At 48.4% G+C, this 20,932-nt stretch overlaps 1 protein-coding gene across 1 annotated transcript in view; it reads right to left on the bottom strand.

Moving 5' to 3' along the window:
- Positions 1-10,226, bottom strand: part of ASPSCR1 (ASPSCR1 tether for SLC2A4, UBX domain containing) — a 35,581-nt gene extending 25,355 nt beyond the window's left edge. The window contains exons 1-4 of the mRNA XM_080923091.1: positions 10,095-10,226; positions 9,167-9,222; positions 5,937-6,051; positions 4,907-5,007 (exon numbers count right to left, since the gene is read on the bottom strand). Of these exons, the coding sequence (XP_080779217.1) occupies positions 4,907-5,007; positions 5,937-6,051; positions 9,167-9,222; positions 10,095-10,196 (374 nt within the window). The 5' untranslated portion in view covers positions 10,197-10,226. The remainder of the gene's footprint in view (positions 1-4,906; positions 5,008-5,936; positions 6,052-9,166; positions 9,223-10,094) is intronic.
- Positions 10,227-20,932: the final 10,706 nt, after the last annotated feature.

Raw genomic sequence — 20,932 nt, 5'->3', positions numbered from 1 at the left:
ATGTGGCAAATTCTGACTCATAGCAAGAGGCACTGGTAACACTACAAAGCCCCAGGGTCCCTGTCTCTCTCCACACATTCCTTTTTTTTTCCCTAAAAATTAATTTTATTTATATGAGTACACTATAGCTGTCTTCAGACACACCAGAAGAGGGCATCAGATCCCATACAGATGGTTGTGAGTCACCATGTGGTTGCTGGCAATTGAACTCAGGACCTCTGGAAGAGCAACCAGTGCTCTTAACTGCTGAGCCATCTCTCCAGCCCTCTCCACACATTCTTAATCCACTTCTATAGCCTTTGGACACGGTTATTTCCATTTGTATCTTGCCTAACCACTGAAGAGGTTCTTCCATGACATGACCACAAAGAAAGCATAAGTCCAGCCATCAGGATATGGGACCATGGGGCAGCTCAAAGTCAGCAGCCCCAGCTACTTCCCTGGTACCAGAAAAGTAGACAGAAGGCCTAGCCAGTCCCTGATGCAACTAGGTATGGCCCAAGCTCCAAATGAGACTCTCCAATTTCAAAATTTTCATACGAGGTCTGGAGAGCTGGCTCAGCAGTTAAGAGCACTTGTTACTCTTGCAGAGGAACCAGCTTTGATTTCCAGCACCTACCTGGTGGTTCATAAGCATCTGTTAGCTCCAGTTTCAGGGAAGCTGACTCCCTCCTCTGGCCTTTGTGGGTACAAAGTATATGTGTACATACACAGACAAGCATGAAAACCAGAAATAAATAAATCTTCAAGCCAGACATGGTGGTGCATACCCTTAATCCCAGCCCTCAGGAGGCAGAGGCAGATGGAGGCAGGTAGATCCCTGAGCTCAAGGCCAGCCTGATCTAGAGTGAGCTCTAGGACAGCAAGGGCTACAGAGAGAAACTCTGGCTCAAAACCAAACCAAAACAACAATAACAACAACAAAGGAATCAATCAATCAGGCTACATTGATAAATACTATCTCACAAAACAACAAAAAAAAAAAAATCAATCTTCAAAAGCCTCATACCATAAATGACAATAACATTTTAGATGTACTTAAACTTATCAAAAAAGTTAATTACACTTCTTTTTACTTTTTCATTAACACAACTACTAAAAAGTTCTGAGTTATGTCCACAACTAGCACAGGTGGTCTACAAGGTATGCCCAGTAGTCTGGGTGGTTTGGATCAGGTCAGAAAGCAACCCAGTGCCTCCCAAACACATACATACAAAGCACGCTTTACATACAATATGACAACTTTAATAGGCTAAGGGCCTCAATGCCTGATCTCTGGAATCCCCACAGACATGGCATTCACAGAGTTCTTGGATTCTTCTATTTTCCAAGAAGACTCAAAAAGACCAGTTCCCTACATGTACCATTTGGCAGAAATGAAGAACATCTAAAGTCCAGGGCTCACCACTTGGAACCTGTTTATCCCTCACGTTTCCACTGATGAGACTGTTGCCCCTGCTACAGAGCCTCCACCCCTCACTGTGAAACTAAAAATGCATATGTGGGCACCGGCTCAGGTCTGAAAGTTCAGAGATAGATTCATGGATGTCTTACCTCCTGGTCCACTGAGTCTGTCTCTGAATTTATCACTGCAGGTAGCTGAGTGGTCCACTCTAGCTCTGCCTACACAGGCCACACAATGAGGAGCAGGGCCTGTCAGCACAGGCACTCGCATCAGGTACACTCAACAGAAGACAACGTGCAGGAAGGAACACTATGAGGATCTTCAGGAAAATATTTATGACATTCACAATCAAAAAAGGAAAACCTGACAGCACAGTATGATACCATCCAGGCCTCTAGGAGACTGAGGCAGAAAGCCTCTGCGTTCGAGGCCTGCCTAGGCTGCAGAGACAGTCCAAGGGCAGCCTGCACACGTAAGTGAGGCCGTCTCAAGTGTAAAAGGAGTGAGCAATGAGATGGCTTAGACCGGAAAATGTTTGCAGCATAAACATGAAGATCTGAGTCCAATTCCCCAAATGTCACATCAGAAGCTGGGCCCAATGGCACACACCTGTAATACCAGTGCCAGGACACAAAGACAGAAGGCTCCCTGGGCTCCCTGCACAGCCAATCTTCCTGAATTGGCAAGTTCAAAGTGGATACACACACACACACACACACACACACACACACACACACACACACAGACACACAGCAAAAGAAGTAAAAAAGAGGGTTAAGGATATATATATATATATCTAAGTGGTAGAACACAAGCCTAGTGTACACAAAGCCCTAGAACACATGCCTAGCTTGCGTGCACAAAGCCCTAGGTTCAATCCCTAGTACCATGAAAGAAAGGCGGGTATAAATCACCCTGTCTCCAATATTCCCATGTCTAAAAAGTATCTGTAATATCCATGGGCAGACATGTCAACTGTCGTGAGCCCAGAGGCACTGACCCCAGAGCTGACCAGTCGCCTGGATCCTGCTCTTATCTGTGTCTTCAACTGCACTTCACAGTAAGAGTCAACACATCCCAAGGGACAGTCACCAGTGTTTCTCTCCTCTAGGCCTTCAGTCTCTCCCCAGGAGACACTACTAAGATACTCTGGGCTATTTCACCTCCATTCTCCTGTACTGAGACACACAACACTGAAGGAGAAGCAGCCTGTATTTGGTTGGTGTCTTGATCCTGCAGTGAGCCTGGGGGGACAACCTAGAAACAGCACCTTGGCTCTGAGGCATTTTCTCCGGGCTTTGTATCTTTCCTGACATTTTCCCCACAGATATTTAGTTTTATCTGTACCACCCCTGATGACCCTTAAGGAAAGCTGCTCAGCACCTTAGCATGAAGTCTGTAGGCTCCTTTCTTGGAGACCAACAGATTTTCGTAAGGATATGCATACATTTGGGACCTTTCCCATGTAGGGTTGCCTGTTCTATCCTCACTCTTCCAAGACACTCGGGGAAAGGAGAATTCTAGCACAAGCAGACCTTGAAGGCACCACTCCGGTCTGCCCTCCCCTGTGAAAGCAGCAGTAACACTTCTGTCCCCAGACTGTACATTTCACAGCAACCCTTGATAAGGGTCTTCTGCCCACTGCCAAGGACTAAACAAGTCTCTCAGTCAGGGTCACTTAGTCTTCAGCTCTGGAAAGTTCTATACAGATGGGCAAAGTCTGGAGTCTCTGTCCTCTGGACCTGCTTTATAGTGAGTGACCTGGAACAGAAAGTTGAACAACCCAACTGACCCTGTGCAACCTGTTCTCTGCCCCCCAAGGATATGGAATTCTATTTCTCAAAGAACTCAACCTTAAACAGCTCAGCATCGGCCAGCAGCAACATGCATTAGCCCAGGCCTGGGCTAATCCCAACCTCCTGGGCTCTTAGTCAATACCCACAGCCACCATGAGGAGGAGCCCATGAAGCTGCAGCAGTGTTCTGCTCAGGTCACCACACTTGTGGCTGAGGTACAAGCCTTACACTGAGATAGCCCAAATTGCAGCCATGTTCCCACATTCCAACAACTCCTTCTCACTGAAGCCCACCAGCCTACTGGCTTATCTATCTGCCTTCCTTCTTCCCTTGTTTTTGCAGACAGGGTCATGCTATATAGCTTAAGTTGGTCTGTAACTCATTGTGTAAACCAGGCTGGCCTCAAACTCACAAACTTCGTGCCCTGAATTATGTGCAAGGGAATAAGCCAGGTCCAACAGAAGGATGCAGTGTGCATGTGTATACGTGTGCCTGTGTATGTGAGTGTGTCAAATTCAGGGCCTTAAACACACTTGACAAGTGCTCCCTACTGAGCCATAGCCACAGCCTATGCAATCCCTTCTTACCAGTTATGTTTATGATCTCACCAGCACTCAAAGGACATGACAAGTCCTAGGGTTCCAACCCAACAATATCCCAGCCATTGCATGGGCCTAATATTTACATAGCTGCAAACACCAGACCTAAACTCATTTTTTCCCCTTTTAATGATTTATTTTTAGTTTACGTGCATTGGTGTTTAACCCCATGTGTGTCTGTATGTGGGTGTCAGATTCCCTGGATCTAGAGTTATCAACAGTTGTGAGCTACCTTGTGGGTCCTGGTTCACACACCTTTAATGTTGAACTCCAGAGACAGAGGCTGAGGCAGAAGGATCTCTGAGTTCAAGGCCAGCCTGATCTACAGAACAAGTTCTAGGAAAGCCAGGGCTACACAGAGAGACCCTGTCTCAAAAACCAAACCAAAGGGCTGGAGAGATGGCTCAGCGGTTAAGAGCACTGACTGCTCTTCCAAAGGTCCTGAGTTCAATTCCCAGCAACTACATGGTGGCTCACAACCATCTGTAATGGGATCCGATGCCCTCTTCTGGTGTGTCTGAAGACAGCTACAATGTACTCACATAAATAAAATAAAATAAATAAATAAATAAATAAATAAATAAATCTTAAAAAAAAATACAAACCCCCCCCCCAAAAAAAAGTAGACAGACTTTCATCTACAAGAAAACATAAAGAAATCCTATTTCACACACTTCAGAATCACATTTAAACTACTAATCAACAAGAACTGACAGAACCAGTTTCAGGAAACCTCATTTGTATAAAGCAATGTCACAACATCAAGCAACTCACGGCCTTTTGCTCACCCTAATCGAAGATTCCCAGACACAAATCTTACAGACGTGGGGAGGAGATACAGCCTACATCTCATCCCCTGTTGCATCAGTCCTTGGGATCTTTTGGGTCCTCACAAAGACGGGGAGGCATGGCATTCCTCCTCTTAGAGGACAAGAAGGCCAGCAGGCAGGGAAGCTGAGCTGCCAATCAATGCCTCCCAATGCTCATCTTCTCAGTCAGGACTGCAAAAGCCAAAGAGCCAGGGCCCTGGCCAGAGCACAGTATAGGTTTCAGACCTCTGCCAGGAGGAGGTGAAAAAGAGCCTGGATCTGCCCACCAATGCTCACCTGGTCTGTGCAAAATGGCTGAGAAGCTCCCAGAGGGTCTGTCGGGAACAGAAAGCATCCTGCAACCTTGAGCCGTCGTCCAGCTGTAATGCGATGCGAACCTAGAGACAACACCTAATTAGGAAGAACAGCACTATCCGAGCAGACCCAGACTCTCAGGCCAGATCCTGCCCACCTCACGCATACTGAGGAGGGCTGTGATACCCAAGAGTGCTGTGCCAGCAAGCTCAGAAACACCTTTATGCAGGCTGCACGTGAGGGAGCCATCATGGAAATGGCCCCCTGTACCACACTACCCATAGGCTACAAACAGCACCAGTGTACCCTCTTTGGGAGAACCGAGGATGAGATGCTCCCTGACGCAGCCCCAGAATCCTGTGAGATATGAACGTTTAGCAGGATGTTTCCAACTTCAGGGTAGTTTACCGCCCAGCACAGAAGACTGATGCCTTGTGTTTTCCCAACTTCTATTTATCACTAACAACTGCATCTTCTCATGCTGTGCGGACCCCAACCATAACATCATCCCACTGTAATTCTGTAATTTCGATACTGTTATGGATCATAACATAAATACCTGATAGTCAGGATATCTGATGTACAACCCCTGTGAAAGGGTCCCTCGACCCCCAAGGACCTGTGACCACTGGTTAACTGCTGCTCTAGATGCTGTCAGCTAGTGGGCAAAGCTGCAGCTGAGCCACAGCAACACTCTAGGGAAGTTGGCTGGGAAGCAAAATCAAAACACAAACAACACAATTTTTAAAAATTCAAAACACAAAAAACCTGTATGATGGAAAAAGGTTTTCACTCCCAGTCCTGAGTTGTTCAAGTAGGAGCTACAGGGTCATGGAGGAAGGCAGACTGGGTTCCAGAACCTGCTTCAACCTCTCCAGCCCTTCTCAGACCCATGGGCAAAGCTCTGACACATCTCCCAGGCCAGTCAGCCCGCTGAAGCGCCACCCAACGCTCCACAGCCCCAGCAAAGACAGAGCCGCAGGACCACTGTGCTTCACAGCCGGACACCTACTATGTTCTCAGGCCCCTCTCGGCTACGGGACACAGGCACCATCTCCAGCTTGGCATTGTTAGGCAGGTTGGCAAATCTCCACTGGAGAGAGAGGTCAAGCACAGTCCTCTGAAACCTGCAAAACAGACACAGCCATAACTGTCCTGAAGAAACAGCCCCATGCCTACTGTTACCCTGGCTACAAGAGCAGAAAGTCAGAACCTGAAGAAACAAGAGGCAAAGTCCTGAACTACCAGGAACTTTAGATAGGCGCAGGGCTGGCAGGAATACGAACAGGAAGAACAAGATGAGCTGCTTCAAAAGGCAAGGTTGGAACCTGTGAATACTATAGCAGATCCTGGCCTAATGACCCTCATAAAGTTGTCTCGTAAGAATGGAGTGTGGTTGGTGGAGTGCTTGCCTAACATGCATGAGGCTTGGGTTCAGTCACCAGCACTGAACAACACTGGCTCGGTGGCCATGCCTGTATTCCCAGTTCTTAGGACGTAGACACAGAAGTATCGGGAGTTCAAGGTCATCTTGATTACGCAGAGAATGGGGGCCAGCTCGGACATTGTAAAACCTTGCCTCGTGAAACGCCCTACATGATGGTAAAGAGAAGAACTACTCTGGCTAGTTGTCCAGACTTCCACAAGCATGTTTAGCATGTACACACCATACATGGCTCATGTGAAAATGTTAAAAAAGAAAGTTGTCTCAAGCAAGAGCAAGGTGAGTGAAACAGGCTCTCTGTCACTGCAACTGTTAAAGTTGCTCAAACTTCTCCCCACAACCCCCACCTACTGCTATCCAAAGGAGCATGAGGCAAGCACAGGAGGCAGATCCTACAAAACCACCTCAGGGACAGCCCAGCCCAATATCCTTACGGACATTTGGAGTGAGACCAGACCAGACCAGACAGTCACATTAGCCATTTCTTCTCTGCTTAAGTCCTGAGAGGTTCGTGTGCAAGAAGACTTAGAGAGCTCAGTGCCTTCCAACCAATAAAGAAAGACCAATGCAGGACCCCCACACACACACACTTTGGTGGACCTCCTTGGCATTCTGCAGGGGAGGCTTATAAGCCTTGAAGGGCTTTAAACATATAGTTTCTCAGAAGGAGCAAGAGATCTAGAAGTCACTGAAGGTTCAAGCACATATAGGAAACAGCCTCCAAGATGTCTGCCCAGACTGAGACAGCTCAGCCCAGACTAGAGAGCCAAATGACACTTCAGGCCACACAGAGGCAAACTTGGACCTGCTATGGGCCAACAAAAAGCCAATACCTGCTCCTTGGGAGAGAAGGGAAGAGGCTCCCTCAGTGCCATCACCTGGGGAATTCCTCAGAGAAGGGTCACAGCCTCCACCAAGCAGCCTTCTCATCTAACTGCCTTAGGTCCCAGATTCTTTGGAAATGAGGGCTGCAGGCGCTACAGTCCTCATGTCTAAGAAAAGCTCCGCCCGCGGCTCTGAATACACAAAACTGAATGCTTTAGTACACATGCATGGGCCACTTGTGGACTACAGGAAGACAACAGGAAACTACACAACTCGGGTTTTTAATATATGCTCTATGGCCAACCACTTTTGAATATACAAAGTGACTAACTCAACATTACAAATGCAAGACGCTATTGGAAATAACAGTTTTCTGGACTGTGATCTGTTAATAAAGCCAAGGGCATTTGGACAAACTGAGAAGCCCGGTGTAGTGGCACACCCCTTCCCTTTAATCCCAATACTCATGAGGTACTGGCAGGAGAATCTCTGTGAGCTCAAAAATCAGCCTGGTCTACAAAATGTGTTCCAGGCCAACTAGGACTACATAGGTTCTCACAAAAGATAAAGGAGAGAGGGGGAAGAGAGGGGAGGGGAAAATGAGAGCAGGACCACCTCACCAGCTGGTTCTCACAAGCTGGTTCTTATCAGCTGATTGGGATCAACCATTGTTGATCCCAATCCTCAACATAGGTGCAAAAACAGCAAACTGCCATAGAAAATGCTAGTGTGAATCAGGACAACAGGCCTATGAGCTGAGAACAATGGGTGGAGAGGAGAGGCCACTGTATTTACAGCCAGGCACCAGCCAGGGCAGTGGGAGCAGTTCTTAAACAAATTACAGTCAGTGGATGGAAAGTAGTCAAGGGCAGAGCTAATACAGTGTTGTAGAGGAACCGGCTCAAATTATAGTCATTGCTCCAACCATTACGTGGACCATGGGCAGGTTAACAGAACAGAGCTGGCACAAAGTTTTGTGACAAGAAACTGTAGGACAGCTTGGCCACTCAGAGCACGTGTCCTGGGATTCTCAGACCAGAACAGGAGCTGGAGGCTGGAACGGCCTGATACAGGTGCCTTTTCCAAGAAACTTCTTGAAAGCTCATATATATGTCAGCATGGAAAAGGCCAAGGGAGTGGGCTCTTGTGTTAAGACAATGTAGTGAAAAATATGTCACCAAGGAGAAAAGCTAAACATAAGACAGAAACCTGCATCCCTCCTATGGTCTCAGACCCGAGGACCTGGTGGAGGACTTCCCTCTCTGTACTAACACCCTGACATGGGGGGGTGACAATTTACAAATCCGTTTATAGCTTTCTCCCCATCTCTTTGTCCTACCAAGAACTTATATACACTCAAACAGCTAAAACCCTGTACTGTGGGCTTAGACAGTGCTCCCCAAAAGATACATCACTGTTCTTGCCCCTAAAACCTGTGAAAATGACCTTATCACAGGTATCTATGAATGCAGGTTAAGGGAGTAAATTAAATGAGGTCAGCCTGGATTAACCAGAGGACCCTAAACACAGTGACTTGTGTTTTCAGGCCATTTGAAGATCAAGGTAGAGGTTGCCGTGATGCAGTCACAAGCCAAGGAATACCTGGACAGCCAGAGCCTCTTCCCTAGAACATTCAAGAGTGAACCTGTGGCAGTGGGTCTTTAATCCCAGCATTGTGGAAGCAAAGGCAGAGGCAGAGGCAGGAGGATCTCTGTGAGTTTGAGGCCAGCCAGGTCTTCAAAGTGAATTCTAGGAGAGCCAGGGATACAGAGAGAATCTCTGTCTGGGGGTACTGAGGGAGGGGGAGCACAGTCACTTGGGCACTTTGGACTTTGCCTCCAGAACTGGACAAGAATGAACTTCTGTTGTTTTAAACTACCCAAGAGGGCACTTCCAAGGCAGAGACAGTGTGTGTGTGTCGAGAGAGGACCAGGTGGACTGAGAAGCCCACAGCTGAATCCAAGCAAACTCACTTCAGGTCGTATTCACTGGGGTTGAAGTCCTGCCGCCGGCAAGTGTCTTCTAGTACCTATGGGACGAATGGTCAGTAAAACCTATGTGGACCTCAACTGGTAGGCACACAGGCCAGCCCATCAAACATCCCACTCAACAGGTCCAAGCGAACTCTACATGCAAATCCTGTCTACTCTCCCCCTTCCTACTGGGGACCCATCACTGGCTTACTCCCCCAACTATGGCCCAGCCTGTCCATTCCTGGTCCCATGTTCTAGGCTCTGCGTGGCCTCTAGCCACAAATATTATCTGCCTTACAGGGACTACTTTGTGTCCATGGCCACTCTGTGGCCTGGCAGTCTTTGTGCAACGGCTGGAGCTATGGGGCTGTGTTAGGTATGGCAGAACCTCATCCCTGTCACAGATATGAATCGTGTACGCCTTTGCAACCTAACAGCAGAGGTTTAATAAACAGGTGTAATTCACACGAGATCACAAGCTGCAACAATCAAAAGCAGTGACATAGCAAAATTCACTTCCGGGAACACGGACAGGCCCTAGGGTCCGGAGGGACTCCCCTGAGCTGATCAGGAAGGAACGCCACTCTTCCCGGGGACCGAGAAGGTTGGATTCGGACAAGCGCCCAAGATTCTGGGTCTCGCGTGGCACGACCCTGCTGTCGGGGTGCAGGGACCCCACTATGCTCAGGAAAAGCGCCTCCGAGTATCCCGCCCCGCCCCCGGTACCCAGCCCAGCATTAGCGCCAGAGGATGGGGCGGGCAGCCGCGCGAAAGGCGCTCATTGGCTGGCTCAGACCCCGCCTACCGAGGTCCGGCCCCGCCCCGCCGCCCTGGGAGCAACCGCAGGGGCGGACCCAGGCGCGGCGACCCCCGGGCGGTCCGCCGGGCCACCCGTCCGCCCGTTCCCCACCCAGGCCGGCGGCCGCACCTGCAGCAGCACGGTGCTCGGTGTCACCTTCACCGTGTGGCGCCGCCCGTTTGGGGCCAGCACCGACACCGCGGAGCCCCCGCCGCCCGCCGGGGCCGCCATCTTCCGCTCACGTGACCGCAGCCGGCTCGCCTCAAACAACTTTATCCGCAACAGCCGGGACGCACAGCCACGCGGCCTCGGGGGCGGGGCCGACTCGCTTCCGGGCCCGCCCCCAGACTCCGCCCCCGGCGCCCTGGCTCTGCCTGAATGAGGCACTGGCGTCCCGACGGCGCGACCCAAAAGGCTCCTCCCAGGAAGGAACACACTTCAGGGACACTGTGTCTTCATCCCGAGGCACTTATTCCTTGGAGCCTCCGCGCTCTGGAGACTGCCTGCAAGAAAGCTGTGCTGTCTGCCATCAAGTACTGGGTATACCCACACCAGAGTTGGCCTTTGTACCCACTCCGTTAAGTATTGATCCTTGCCTCTCTCACCTCCTCAAATGTCCCTGTGATCATCTTCACATGGTGACATCCTTTTGAAAAATATTTTATTGAACTTGATGTGGTAACAAGCCTTTGATCCCAGTACTTAGGAGGCAAAAACAGATTCCTTAGTTTGAGACCACCATAGTCTGCAGAGAGAGTTCCAGGACAAACAGGGCTACCCAAAGAAACCCTGTCTTGAAATACAATAATAATAATAGTTATATTTTATGTATTTTTTATTATGTGTCTGTGGGAGAGGGGGTACAGGCACGTACTTGTTTGTTCTCTCCGTCCACCTTGTAGAAGGAACTGAAGGATGGTACATTTGATGTTATCAGGCTCGGAGGCATCTTTACTTGCTGAACCATCCTGTTGATTTCAGGCCCTCTCTTGTCACTCTAACTGCAAGGAGAATGAAATACTTATGGTCCTTGGGATTGTCATAAGACAATCTCTTAAACCTGAGAGTGGCATACAGCATGTGTCACACCTGTGTATTGATAAACATGGGCTCCTGTATAGGAAAAAGAAGGTGAAGAGTTTACGTATTCTGTGCAACCTTAGACCCTTACTCAGCTGCACACCTTCCCTGGTCCCCTTTGGTTTCTTTCTTCCTTTTTTACACACTAGCATTTAAAATAAACAAAAACAAGAACCCTCAAGCCTGTTTTCTTTCAACTGAGTTCCACAGTTACAATCCTCTGGCAGAACATTTAGAGAGGTATAATGAGAAAAATGGCCGAGCATCAAGAGATAAAGTTTGTTCTGAAAGTGAGCACATGAAATTTGACCGCTTATGGGCTCAAGTTAAAGTGACCACTTAAAGTCCCTCATTCCTTGGGTAGTAACTAAGTCAGCTTCGGGCTAATTCTTTAAGACTACAATGACATGTTTTCCCCACATTTATTTATGCAATAGGTTTAACACCAGTTGATGAATGAGTTCTTTTTATTTATTTCCTTGACAGTTGTCCGGGCTAGTTTTATGTCAACTTGACACAAGCTGGAATCATCTGAAAGAAGGAAACCTCAAATGAGGAAATAACTCCACAAGATCTAGCTGTGGGGCATTTTCTTAATTAGTGATTGATGTGGGAGGGCCCAGCCCATGTGGGTGGTGCTGTCTCTGGGTAGTGGTTCTGGGCAGTGGTGGTGCATGCTTTTAATCCCAGCACTCCAGAGGCAGAGGCAGGTAGATCTCTGAGTTCCAGGCCAGCCTGGTCTACAGAGTGAGTTCCAGTGCAGGCAGGGATACACAGAGAGACCCTGTCTTGAAAAAGAAAAAAACAAATAATAAAAAATAGGGAAAAAAAGTCTTTCTTTAAAAAAATTCCTATATATTAATGCAAATTCTGTCTCTTTTTTTCTTTTTTTTTAGGTTTTTTTTTCCTATTTTATGTATATGGATTTTTTGCATGCAAGCGTGTCTGTATACCAAGTGCATACCCTTGGTTCCAGCAGAGGCTAGAAGCAAGCATCAAATCCCTTGGAACTAGAATTAGAGATAGCTGGGAGCCACCATGTGGGTGCTGGGACTTAATCCTGGGTCAGTGCTCTTAACAGCTGAGCCATCTCTCCAGCCCAGGTTCGTTTTTGTTTTGTCATGCTCACATTGACCTAAATTTAGTCAGAATGACTGCCTTTGTGCTGGCTGCTGTGCTTCTTGTGAGAAGAGACTTTAAATCCTTAGTGCTTGTCTTTTGTTGTTTTGTTTTGCATAGAGTCTCCTGTGTGGTAAGCTGGTCTTTTACTGTTTTCCTGCATCCACCTCATGACTGCTGGGGTTACAGACTTGTGCCGCCATCCTTGGCCGTTTGCCTCACCAAGTGCAGAGGTGACAGCACGTCTGACCCAGTTTCTGTTTACCTCAGATTTAGAACGGAATAAGAATAGTGCAAAGAACATCTTTCCGTCAGATTAGTACACTGGTTAAGAGTGCTTCACTACTCTGCCAGAGGACCTGAGTTTGATTCCCAGGGCCCATATCAGGCAGCTCACTATTCCCTGTAATTCAAGCTCCAAGTGACCCAACACCCGTTCTGGCCTCTGAGGACACCTGCAGGCACATGGCTTAAACACACACACACTCACACACACTCACAAAGAGTAAGTTGGACACATTGTGCTTGTCACTGAATATTTCTTTAATGCTTATTTCTTAGGGACAAGGACATTTACAAAATAAGGCTAGACTTGGGGATGCACTTGGGAGGCAGAGACTGGGAGATCTCTGCATTTGAAATCTTACAACATGGTCTACATAGTGAGTTCCAGGACAGCCAAGGCTAGAAAGACCCTGTCTCAAAAGATAAAAAATAAAAATAAAACTATCTTTCGATACAAGTTCTCTTCTTTAGTGAGAATGTTCAGTCATAGTACCCTCTTTAAATTCTGTTTTAAGGTATGTTGCAGGGATAGAGGTGTAGATTGTATCTGCAAGGTCTGGAGTTTGAACCCTAGCACTACAAAAGAAAAAAATTAAATAATAATAAAGCATTTCAGAGTTACTGCAACATCATCACAGGCAACAATAAGAAATGTACAACCAGGCACGGCGTTTCAAATCTACAGTCCCCAGCATGTGGGAGTCTGAGACAAGAGTCTTGTTGTGAGTTTGTGGGTCTGCCTGAAATACACTGTGACACCCAGGAAGCCTGGGCTACAGAGTGAGACTTTACATTAAGAAAGCAAAGCCGAGTTGGTACGATGAACCGTAAAAGCCCAGAGCAGGCTTCGAAAACAACTTCTACCCGCACAAGAATATGATGCTCCGGAGTGCACACACCAGGTGTGGTAGCACCTGTCAATAGCCCCAGCACTTGAGAGCCAAAAGCAGGTTTAAATTTGAGGCCAACCTCAACTATACAGCAAATTCTAGACAGCCACATAGGAAGACCCTGCCCCATCAGAAACAAAGGTGGTGGTGGTGCTTGCCTTTAATCCCAGTACTTTGGAGGCAGGTGGAACTCTGAGGCTAGCCTGGTCTACAGAGTGAGTTCCGGAGCTGGATCTTCAGTGCTACACAGAGAGACCCTGTCTTGAAAACAAGCAAACAAAAACCAAATATACAACAAAGACAAAGGCTGGTGCTGTGGCTTAGTTGTTTGGGTGCTTACTCAGCATGCATAATACCCTAGTTTCACATTCTTGAACCACTGTGGTACACACCTGTTATCCCCAAAACTCAGGAGGTGGAGGTAGGAAGATCAGAAGTTCAAGGTCACCCTCCACTGCGTAGCAAATTGAGGCCAGCCTGAAATACATGAGACCCTGTCTCAGAGAGAGAGAGATTAAAGATATCTTTGTAGTTATTGTTGTCCTTAGACTATATCTCACTAGAGAAGGAAAAATACAGACTGTAATGTTCTAAAATTTGATGCAGGAAGCGCTGTGCACCTGTAGTCTCTGCTAGCTACTTGAGAGACTAAGACTGAGAAATCACATGAGCCTGGGGGCTAAAAGCTGTTCTCAACCACACAGGGAGACCCCACTCATCTAAAATAGGAAAATGAATAAATACATATTAGTGAAAAACTACTTAACTTTTCCCTAATTAGGTCAGGATGATATATGATGATTCTTCAAAGAAAAAACTTTTGGGAGGCCAAGGCAGAAGGTCTGAAGCCACCATGGGCTTCTATTGATCTTTAGGCTAATTAGGAATAGAGGGAAACCCTGTCTCAAAACAAAAGCAAACACCTAACAGGTGCGGACATTGCCTTTGGAGGGAACTGATAGTAAGAATCTGCTGATGTCTGTAAGTGAGAGAGCCAGGGGAGCTCTTGGTGTTATTCATCTGCACTGTGATGATTAGACAACAAGGGACTTAGGCCAAGGCTACACAGAGAAGGGATAGGAGGACAGGGAGGAGGAGGGGGAGGAAGAAGGGGGAAGGAAGAGGAGAGATAGAGAAAGAAGAAAGAATCTGCTCTGTTCCTGCTATCAGTGCTCTGCATGGCACTGCTTACCCTGAGGAAAGCAGATCTGTGGAGCCCAGAAGCAACCCTACAGATGTAACCTGAGAGTGGTCCATCAGCAGCTACCATCTGACACATGCAACTAGATGTCACTGTTAGGTTAGGGTAACAGATATATGGTTATTTACTTTAACTTTACTGAATTTTAAAGTTTGGGGTTCTTTTCCCACTTTGTTCTGACTTGTTATTACATTTTTATTGCTCAGAATATTTGGCACTTGCTAGGCAGAGGCAGATGGCTCTCTATGAGTTAGCAGCTAGCCTGGTACACACAAAGAGTTTCAGGACAGCTAGCGCTATTTCATGAGATGCTGTCTCAAAATATTTTTTTATTTGATTCAGAAACTATAAGTATAAAACAAGACTTACCCTGACCCATCCCCTCCCACCCTTGATCGCCCACAAAAAGCCAGTTTTACTCCACAGACTTTGTTTTTCTTTGTAAAAACAGCAAATATGTCTCAAGATGCTTGGGGGAGTCACCTAGCTTCCTATCTTCTCCTCCTTCTTATACTGTATGACACAAAACATGGCTCCTTTCTTCTTTTCTCTGAAGCCCCCTGCAGCTAGACGAATCAGGGGCGAAGTCCCCTCATGGGCAGCAGAGGCTCAGGGTCCCCTAGTCAGTGGAATGACTAAACCAGCCAACTCAAAATTTTCCAGTAGCTGAGAAGCACTCCTTCTGTCTAGGTCCCTGTGCCCAGTTCAGGATCAGATAGGTACACGAATGCCTGTCCGAATCATCTAATGCACAGAGCTACCCATGTCTAGCCTCAGTGAGTGGCCTACATGCAGAGCATCTGGTCAAGTAAGAATCTCAGGTCCTGTTTGATATACAAAAGGCATCATGTCATTTCTTCATTAAGTATGTCCAATGGCCTGATGGTGGCGGCACACACCTTTAATTCCAGCACTCAGGAGGCAAAAACAAGCAGATCTCTGCGTTCGAAGGCAGCACACACACACACATACACACACACACTGTCATAAGTTTCCAAGGGTCAGGCTACAGGAATAGTCAACCCCACTACTTATGGATCTATTCAGCTTCAGGTGTCTCCTGTGAGGAAGAACAGGCCTTCTCCCAGATACTTAAAGAAGGAAGTGCCCGAGATCTGGACCTGCTCCTCAGCCCTATCTGCCTCTGCTCTAACTACTTCTGAGAATGAATCTAGCATCCTTTTTGAGGACACCTTCCTTCTTCTGCCAGACCGTCTCCCTCCTCCTTCCTCCTGCCAGCAGCTAGACAGCTGTTCCAAGTATCTGCTTTGAATTAAAGTGGTATGGTCCTTTAAGAGAAGCATCCGCAGCCTCCAGCACTGAAAGGTTCCCAGTGGCAAGATCTGAGAGTTTGTTTCTGTCTCCCCAGAGGCCACGTGCAAGCCTGCCGGAGGATCACAGGGTTGGAAAGAGGAGCTGGAGGTCACATGGCATCTGGCCTCATTGGCTTGTAGAGAGAGTCCATTGCTTTAGGTACCTGGGGGTCAGCAACTGGACAGCTGAGGGTTTGGTACCAGCCTGGAGCTCTTAGGACATCTGCTAGCAGCTTTGTCCATTCAGGATCAAGGACGTATACTATAGCTATTTTAGGGTGCTCCAGAGGTACCCCAATCAGTTCTACAAATATGCAATGACCCCTTTCCAGGCCTACAACCTTCCCCCAGTTTGTAAATGTGTCCACCCTAGTGAGCCTCCAGTTAGCCCATGTCACTGTAAACCAGGATCCAGCAGGGTCCTCCCCCTGGTCTGTCTGCTGGGGAAGGAAGTGGGCGAGGGCAGGCCTTAGTTGCAGAAGTCCTGGTAGGAACGGGTTCTTCAGAGACATCAGTAGAGTCCCAAGGCACTTCAGTGCTCTAAGCTGCTGATGCTGGGTCACCCCAGACTGGTTCACCATTGAGGGCCTGTAGGGCCTCAGTCTCAAGACTCTCATGCTCTTTCCAATGAAGGGACCCTGACTCCTAGGATCAGCAAACATAGCCCTCTCTGCCAACTGAGAGGAAAAGCTACTCAAAAGCTGCCTATTTTTCCAAGAGCCAGGGCTGAAAGTCTCAGAGAGAACAGTTCCCAACAACAAGCTGAAGAGTTTGCCATCAGTGAGTTGCTTTCCTCCAGCCGAGAGGAAATAAACTAATGAATATGAATACAGATTTGAAGGCTTCGGGGAGAAACTAAGAGAAACTCAGGGTCTTCCAGGCTTTGAGCCCCAGCCCAAACAAAGAACGAGAGGTGGGATCTTAGCTATCTATCTTCAGAGCTTCCCCTTAGAGCAGGCTACAGGACAAGAGGCTATCCTGCCCAGACTTCTCGTTCAATTTGGGCCTCAGAGCCAGCGGCTGGAGTGCAGAGCCACCCAGATGTGAGGCCTGGTGGCTGAGACCAGTACATAACAGCTGGGCCCCAGACAGCCGAAGGTAGCAGCTGGAACGTGGAGCTGGGTAAGAGTGCAGGCTGGGGGTTGGGAATACATACAGGGAGGAGGCAAGTCCCACATCCGGGCAAGGGAACTGGGTCCGGAGTACTGGACACACTAATCCCTGCTGGCCCAGCCCTCTAACCAGGCCATTCATCTGTTGGATCCCCCAGAAGGTCTCAGATGGGACTCATGTGCTCCCGTCTGCCTCGGCCATGAACTCCTTCCCAGCACTGGAGATCAGCTTAACATAGACCTTAGCTTTTCCCTGAAATGTTCCATCTTGGTTCCTTCCCAGGAAGGGCTCTGCCTGCCTAGGTAAGACCTGTACCTCCTGGCACTTAACTCTGTTTATCTGTGAACGCCTTTTCCACTCTGTCCTCCCCAGAACAAAATCCTGAACTTCTTGGCGTATGGTTCTGAAAATGCACAGTGCCCTGCTTTAGCCCCGCACCCCCTTGCTACTGGGCACACGCTAGATCTGAACTGGACAGATGTACCCACTACCAGCTCTAATGGGAGCCAGGCAAGAACAACAGGCAGAGCCAGGCCATGCACATCCCAATAAGGCAGCAAAGCAGCCAAGAGCAGGGAAGGGCACAGCCCTGGCCTAGTATCTGATGTGCTGAGCAGCTACAAGGGTAACTCTGCAGGGCCACTCTAGGAAGGTGACTTGTATCATTGTCCTAGGTCTAATTCACCCTCCCAGTCCACAGGTTTCCTATACATAGGACCACCCTGTTCCCTGAGCAATGCCCACCGTGACAGCTGATGTCCATAACGTGTTCATTCTGTCTCCAGCAACCTTTCTCACTTGATGTGCACAGTGAAGCAGATACTTTATAGGAAAGGAACTAGAGCTCAGAGACCCATAGGCTGGCTAGAGCCAGGAATACAGAAACTCCCTACCCCTACCCTAGTCCCTGTTTGATCCCTACCTACGAAGAGAACTGTGAAGACCAGCCTGTGCTATTCTAGTCAACTTGTTCACCCAGCTTCAGGCTTGGTCCAGCTATTCTTGTCCTGGGCCGAGCTGTTGTCAAACTTGGTGGCTTGTGTTTGTTTTGAAGCAAGATTTCCTATAGCATATGTCAATCTCTCTTTGTAACTGAGGCTAGCCTTGAACCTCTGATCCTCTCTCATCTACTTCCCAAGGGATAACATGCATCAGTATTCCAATTTTGGGGCTTTAAAAAAGAGGTATAATTCAAGTAACAGGAACCTAACCCCTTGAAGTGTCACAACTCCACAACATTTAGTAGACCTACAATGTGTGCAACCATCTACACAACAGTCCTACAATGTGTCCAACCATCCCCACAGTTTCAGAATATCTTTATCATCCCTGAAGACACAAGCACACCTGTCAACAGGCACTCCTTAATTCCCTGATCTTCCTGGTTTCCTGGCAGCCTGTGGCGAGGCTTTGTCCCTGTGGATTCACCCTTCCTGGGTATCTCTTGTCTATGGAACCACACAGCATGAGTCTTTTGTATCTGGGTTATTTCACTCTGCATAGTGTTTAAGACTGCAGCGTAGGTCAGAAATTTCTTTTTATAGCTGAACTGCTTCCCAAGGTAGAAAGAAACCACACGGGTAGGCTTTTGATGAGCTTCTGAGCATTGTGAGTTACACTGCTCTGTGCACCAGCTTTTGTTTGAACACCTGCTTCCAGTTCAAGTTTACCTAGGAGTGGAGGTGCTGGGTCTGGTGATGTTCTGTGGGACTTATGGAGGGGCTGCTCAGCGGTTTTCTGTGGCAGTTATACCATTCGGTATCACCCTTGGCAGTGCACGGAGCTCCTGTTTCTTCTCGCCCTCACCCACACCTGCTGTTTTGCAAGTTTTTGCTCATATCCACTCAAGTTGGCAAGAGGCAGTATCCGACCCAGCGCAGGTGAGTTTTCCATAAGGTTACAAGTGAACCAAAAGCCAAAGAACCTAGGGTCTTCCTTAAAGAAGCTGAATTCTAGAGAGACTTCCCCATATTTAGGACACTGAAAACTCTGGTGCAGAGAGCACACGCACGATCGGCCTTGGGGGAAACATACAATCAGCCTAATTAAGATAGGAGAAGAAAAGGGATTTAAACGCAGAGGGAAGACTGACAGCAAAGGCAGGGGACGTTTTGGTTGGAGCCCCTTTTTCTGCTACTAGTGTTAAATAAACCAAACACAAACTCATTATGGTTTGATGTGCAGGCTAAATCACGCTACAGCAAAGGCCAGAGAATAGAATATGCATGTCCTTGGCTTGTTCTGGAATTTCTTTGGCAATCATAACCACCACCCTGCTGAGCACTTTCATGCTTGGGCTCCTGTAATCCCACAACAACCCTCCAACAGACACACGGTCACTGCCTCACTTTAAAGAATAGGAAACGGAGGCACAAAGAGAGGTCACAGGTCTTGCCCAAAATCTCCCCACCGGGAAATGGCTCAGGGCCAGGCATTGGCAGCCCAGCCCCGTGCAGCATATCACCCAGCTGGAAGTTAGCATTTCTCTGCTGAGACTTGGGATAACAGGCTCCTTGGGCAGAAGTCTTCCAATGAAGGCTCTTGCTCCATGCTTCCATTCTGGTAGCCTTGGCTACTGAGGATAAGGGCTTTAGAAGGACAACTCAGAATGATGGAGCTGCTGCCCTGGGCCAGTCTCAAGCACAGACTTTAAGCTGGTCCAACAACAGAGAGACGGCAAATGTGGATTTCTTTTTTTTTCCCCCTTAACTTCTAAAAAATTATTATTTGTAGGTGTATGGGTGTTTTGCCTGCACATGTGTATCTGTGCACCAAGTGTGTGTGCCTGATGCCCAAGGAGGCCAGATAAGGGCTTTGTATTACCTGGAAATAGACAGTTTGAACCACTGTGTGGGTTCTGGAAATTGAACTTGGGTTCTCTGTGAGAGTAGCAAATGCTCTTACCCGCTGAGCCATCTCTCCACCCCAAAAGGTGAACTTCTGAAGGAGCAGAGCTTGGTGCGGTTCTCAGCTTCTCTGAACTCCACCTGGAAACAGAACACGCGTTTGCAGACATGGAGAACAGCAGCGGGTTGGCTCTGCAGCACAGGTGGGATCCTTCCTGACTCCTCCCTAAGACTCCTCCCTAGGAGTTGCAGCAGGTACCCACTAGAAGAAGCAGGCTCCTCCTGTCATGAATTAGAATGTGGGCAGGAGAAGCCCTGCCCGAGGTTCGGACCCTTGTCCTGAGGCAGGTCTCTAGAAAAACACTACCAGACTGCAGGCAGAAGGTAAAGAAAAAACAAGCGGCTGGCTTGTGGTGCACTTAGGGTGGGTATGTTTGGTTTTGTGCAGCCAGTTTGCCCATGACTACCACAGCCATCAGTCCTGCTCCCGCAACTTTTAACTATTTACTCATTTATTTAACTTTAGCCATGGCTGGCCTAACACTTGCAGCAATCTCCTTGTCTGTGAGTTCTGCGCATGCCAAAGTTGGCTCCCAGTTCTGATTTCTGACAGGAATTTCATTCTGAGCCTTGGGATGTGTAGAGGTGGTTACATTAGGTGAGGTGACTTGGCAGATGGAAGTCTCCAAGCTCGCAACTTCTCTGATCCTCGGCTCTCTTCTCCAGTGGCGTCTGGGGCAGGGAGAGGTTCGTAGTGTCTTCATGGGGTGCAGCAGCAAGAGATTTTACACCAAAGCCTGTTAAGTAGCAGTACCGCCTCTGACCTACATGTCTCCTAACATCTGCGGGCTCCGGCACCAGGTTGGGAGAGTCCGGCGGGTTGAAGTCCCACGCCCGATCCTTCCAGCAGGTCGACCCCGAAAGCCCGGCCTTGGGCCCCACCTGTCCGCTCCTCGCAGAGCCCCCCCCTGCGCCGCTACTACCGGCCCCTCGGCGCGGAGCCCTGTGTCCGCCGCCGCTTTGATCCCGGGGGCCCCGCTGGATAAAAGTCTCGGGCGGCTTTACGCCAGCGCCAGAAAGGGAGCGCAGCGCAGTCGGGCGCACCAGCGGGATAGCGCAG

Source organism: Micromys minutus, assembly GCF_963924665.1.
Source record: "Micromys minutus genome assembly, chromosome: 10".
Taxonomy (NCBI): domain Eukaryota; kingdom Metazoa; phylum Chordata; class Mammalia; order Rodentia; family Muridae; genus Micromys; species Micromys minutus.
The sequence above is the reverse complement of the archived record's forward strand: the minus strand, read 5'-3'. Positions and strand labels throughout refer to the sequence as shown.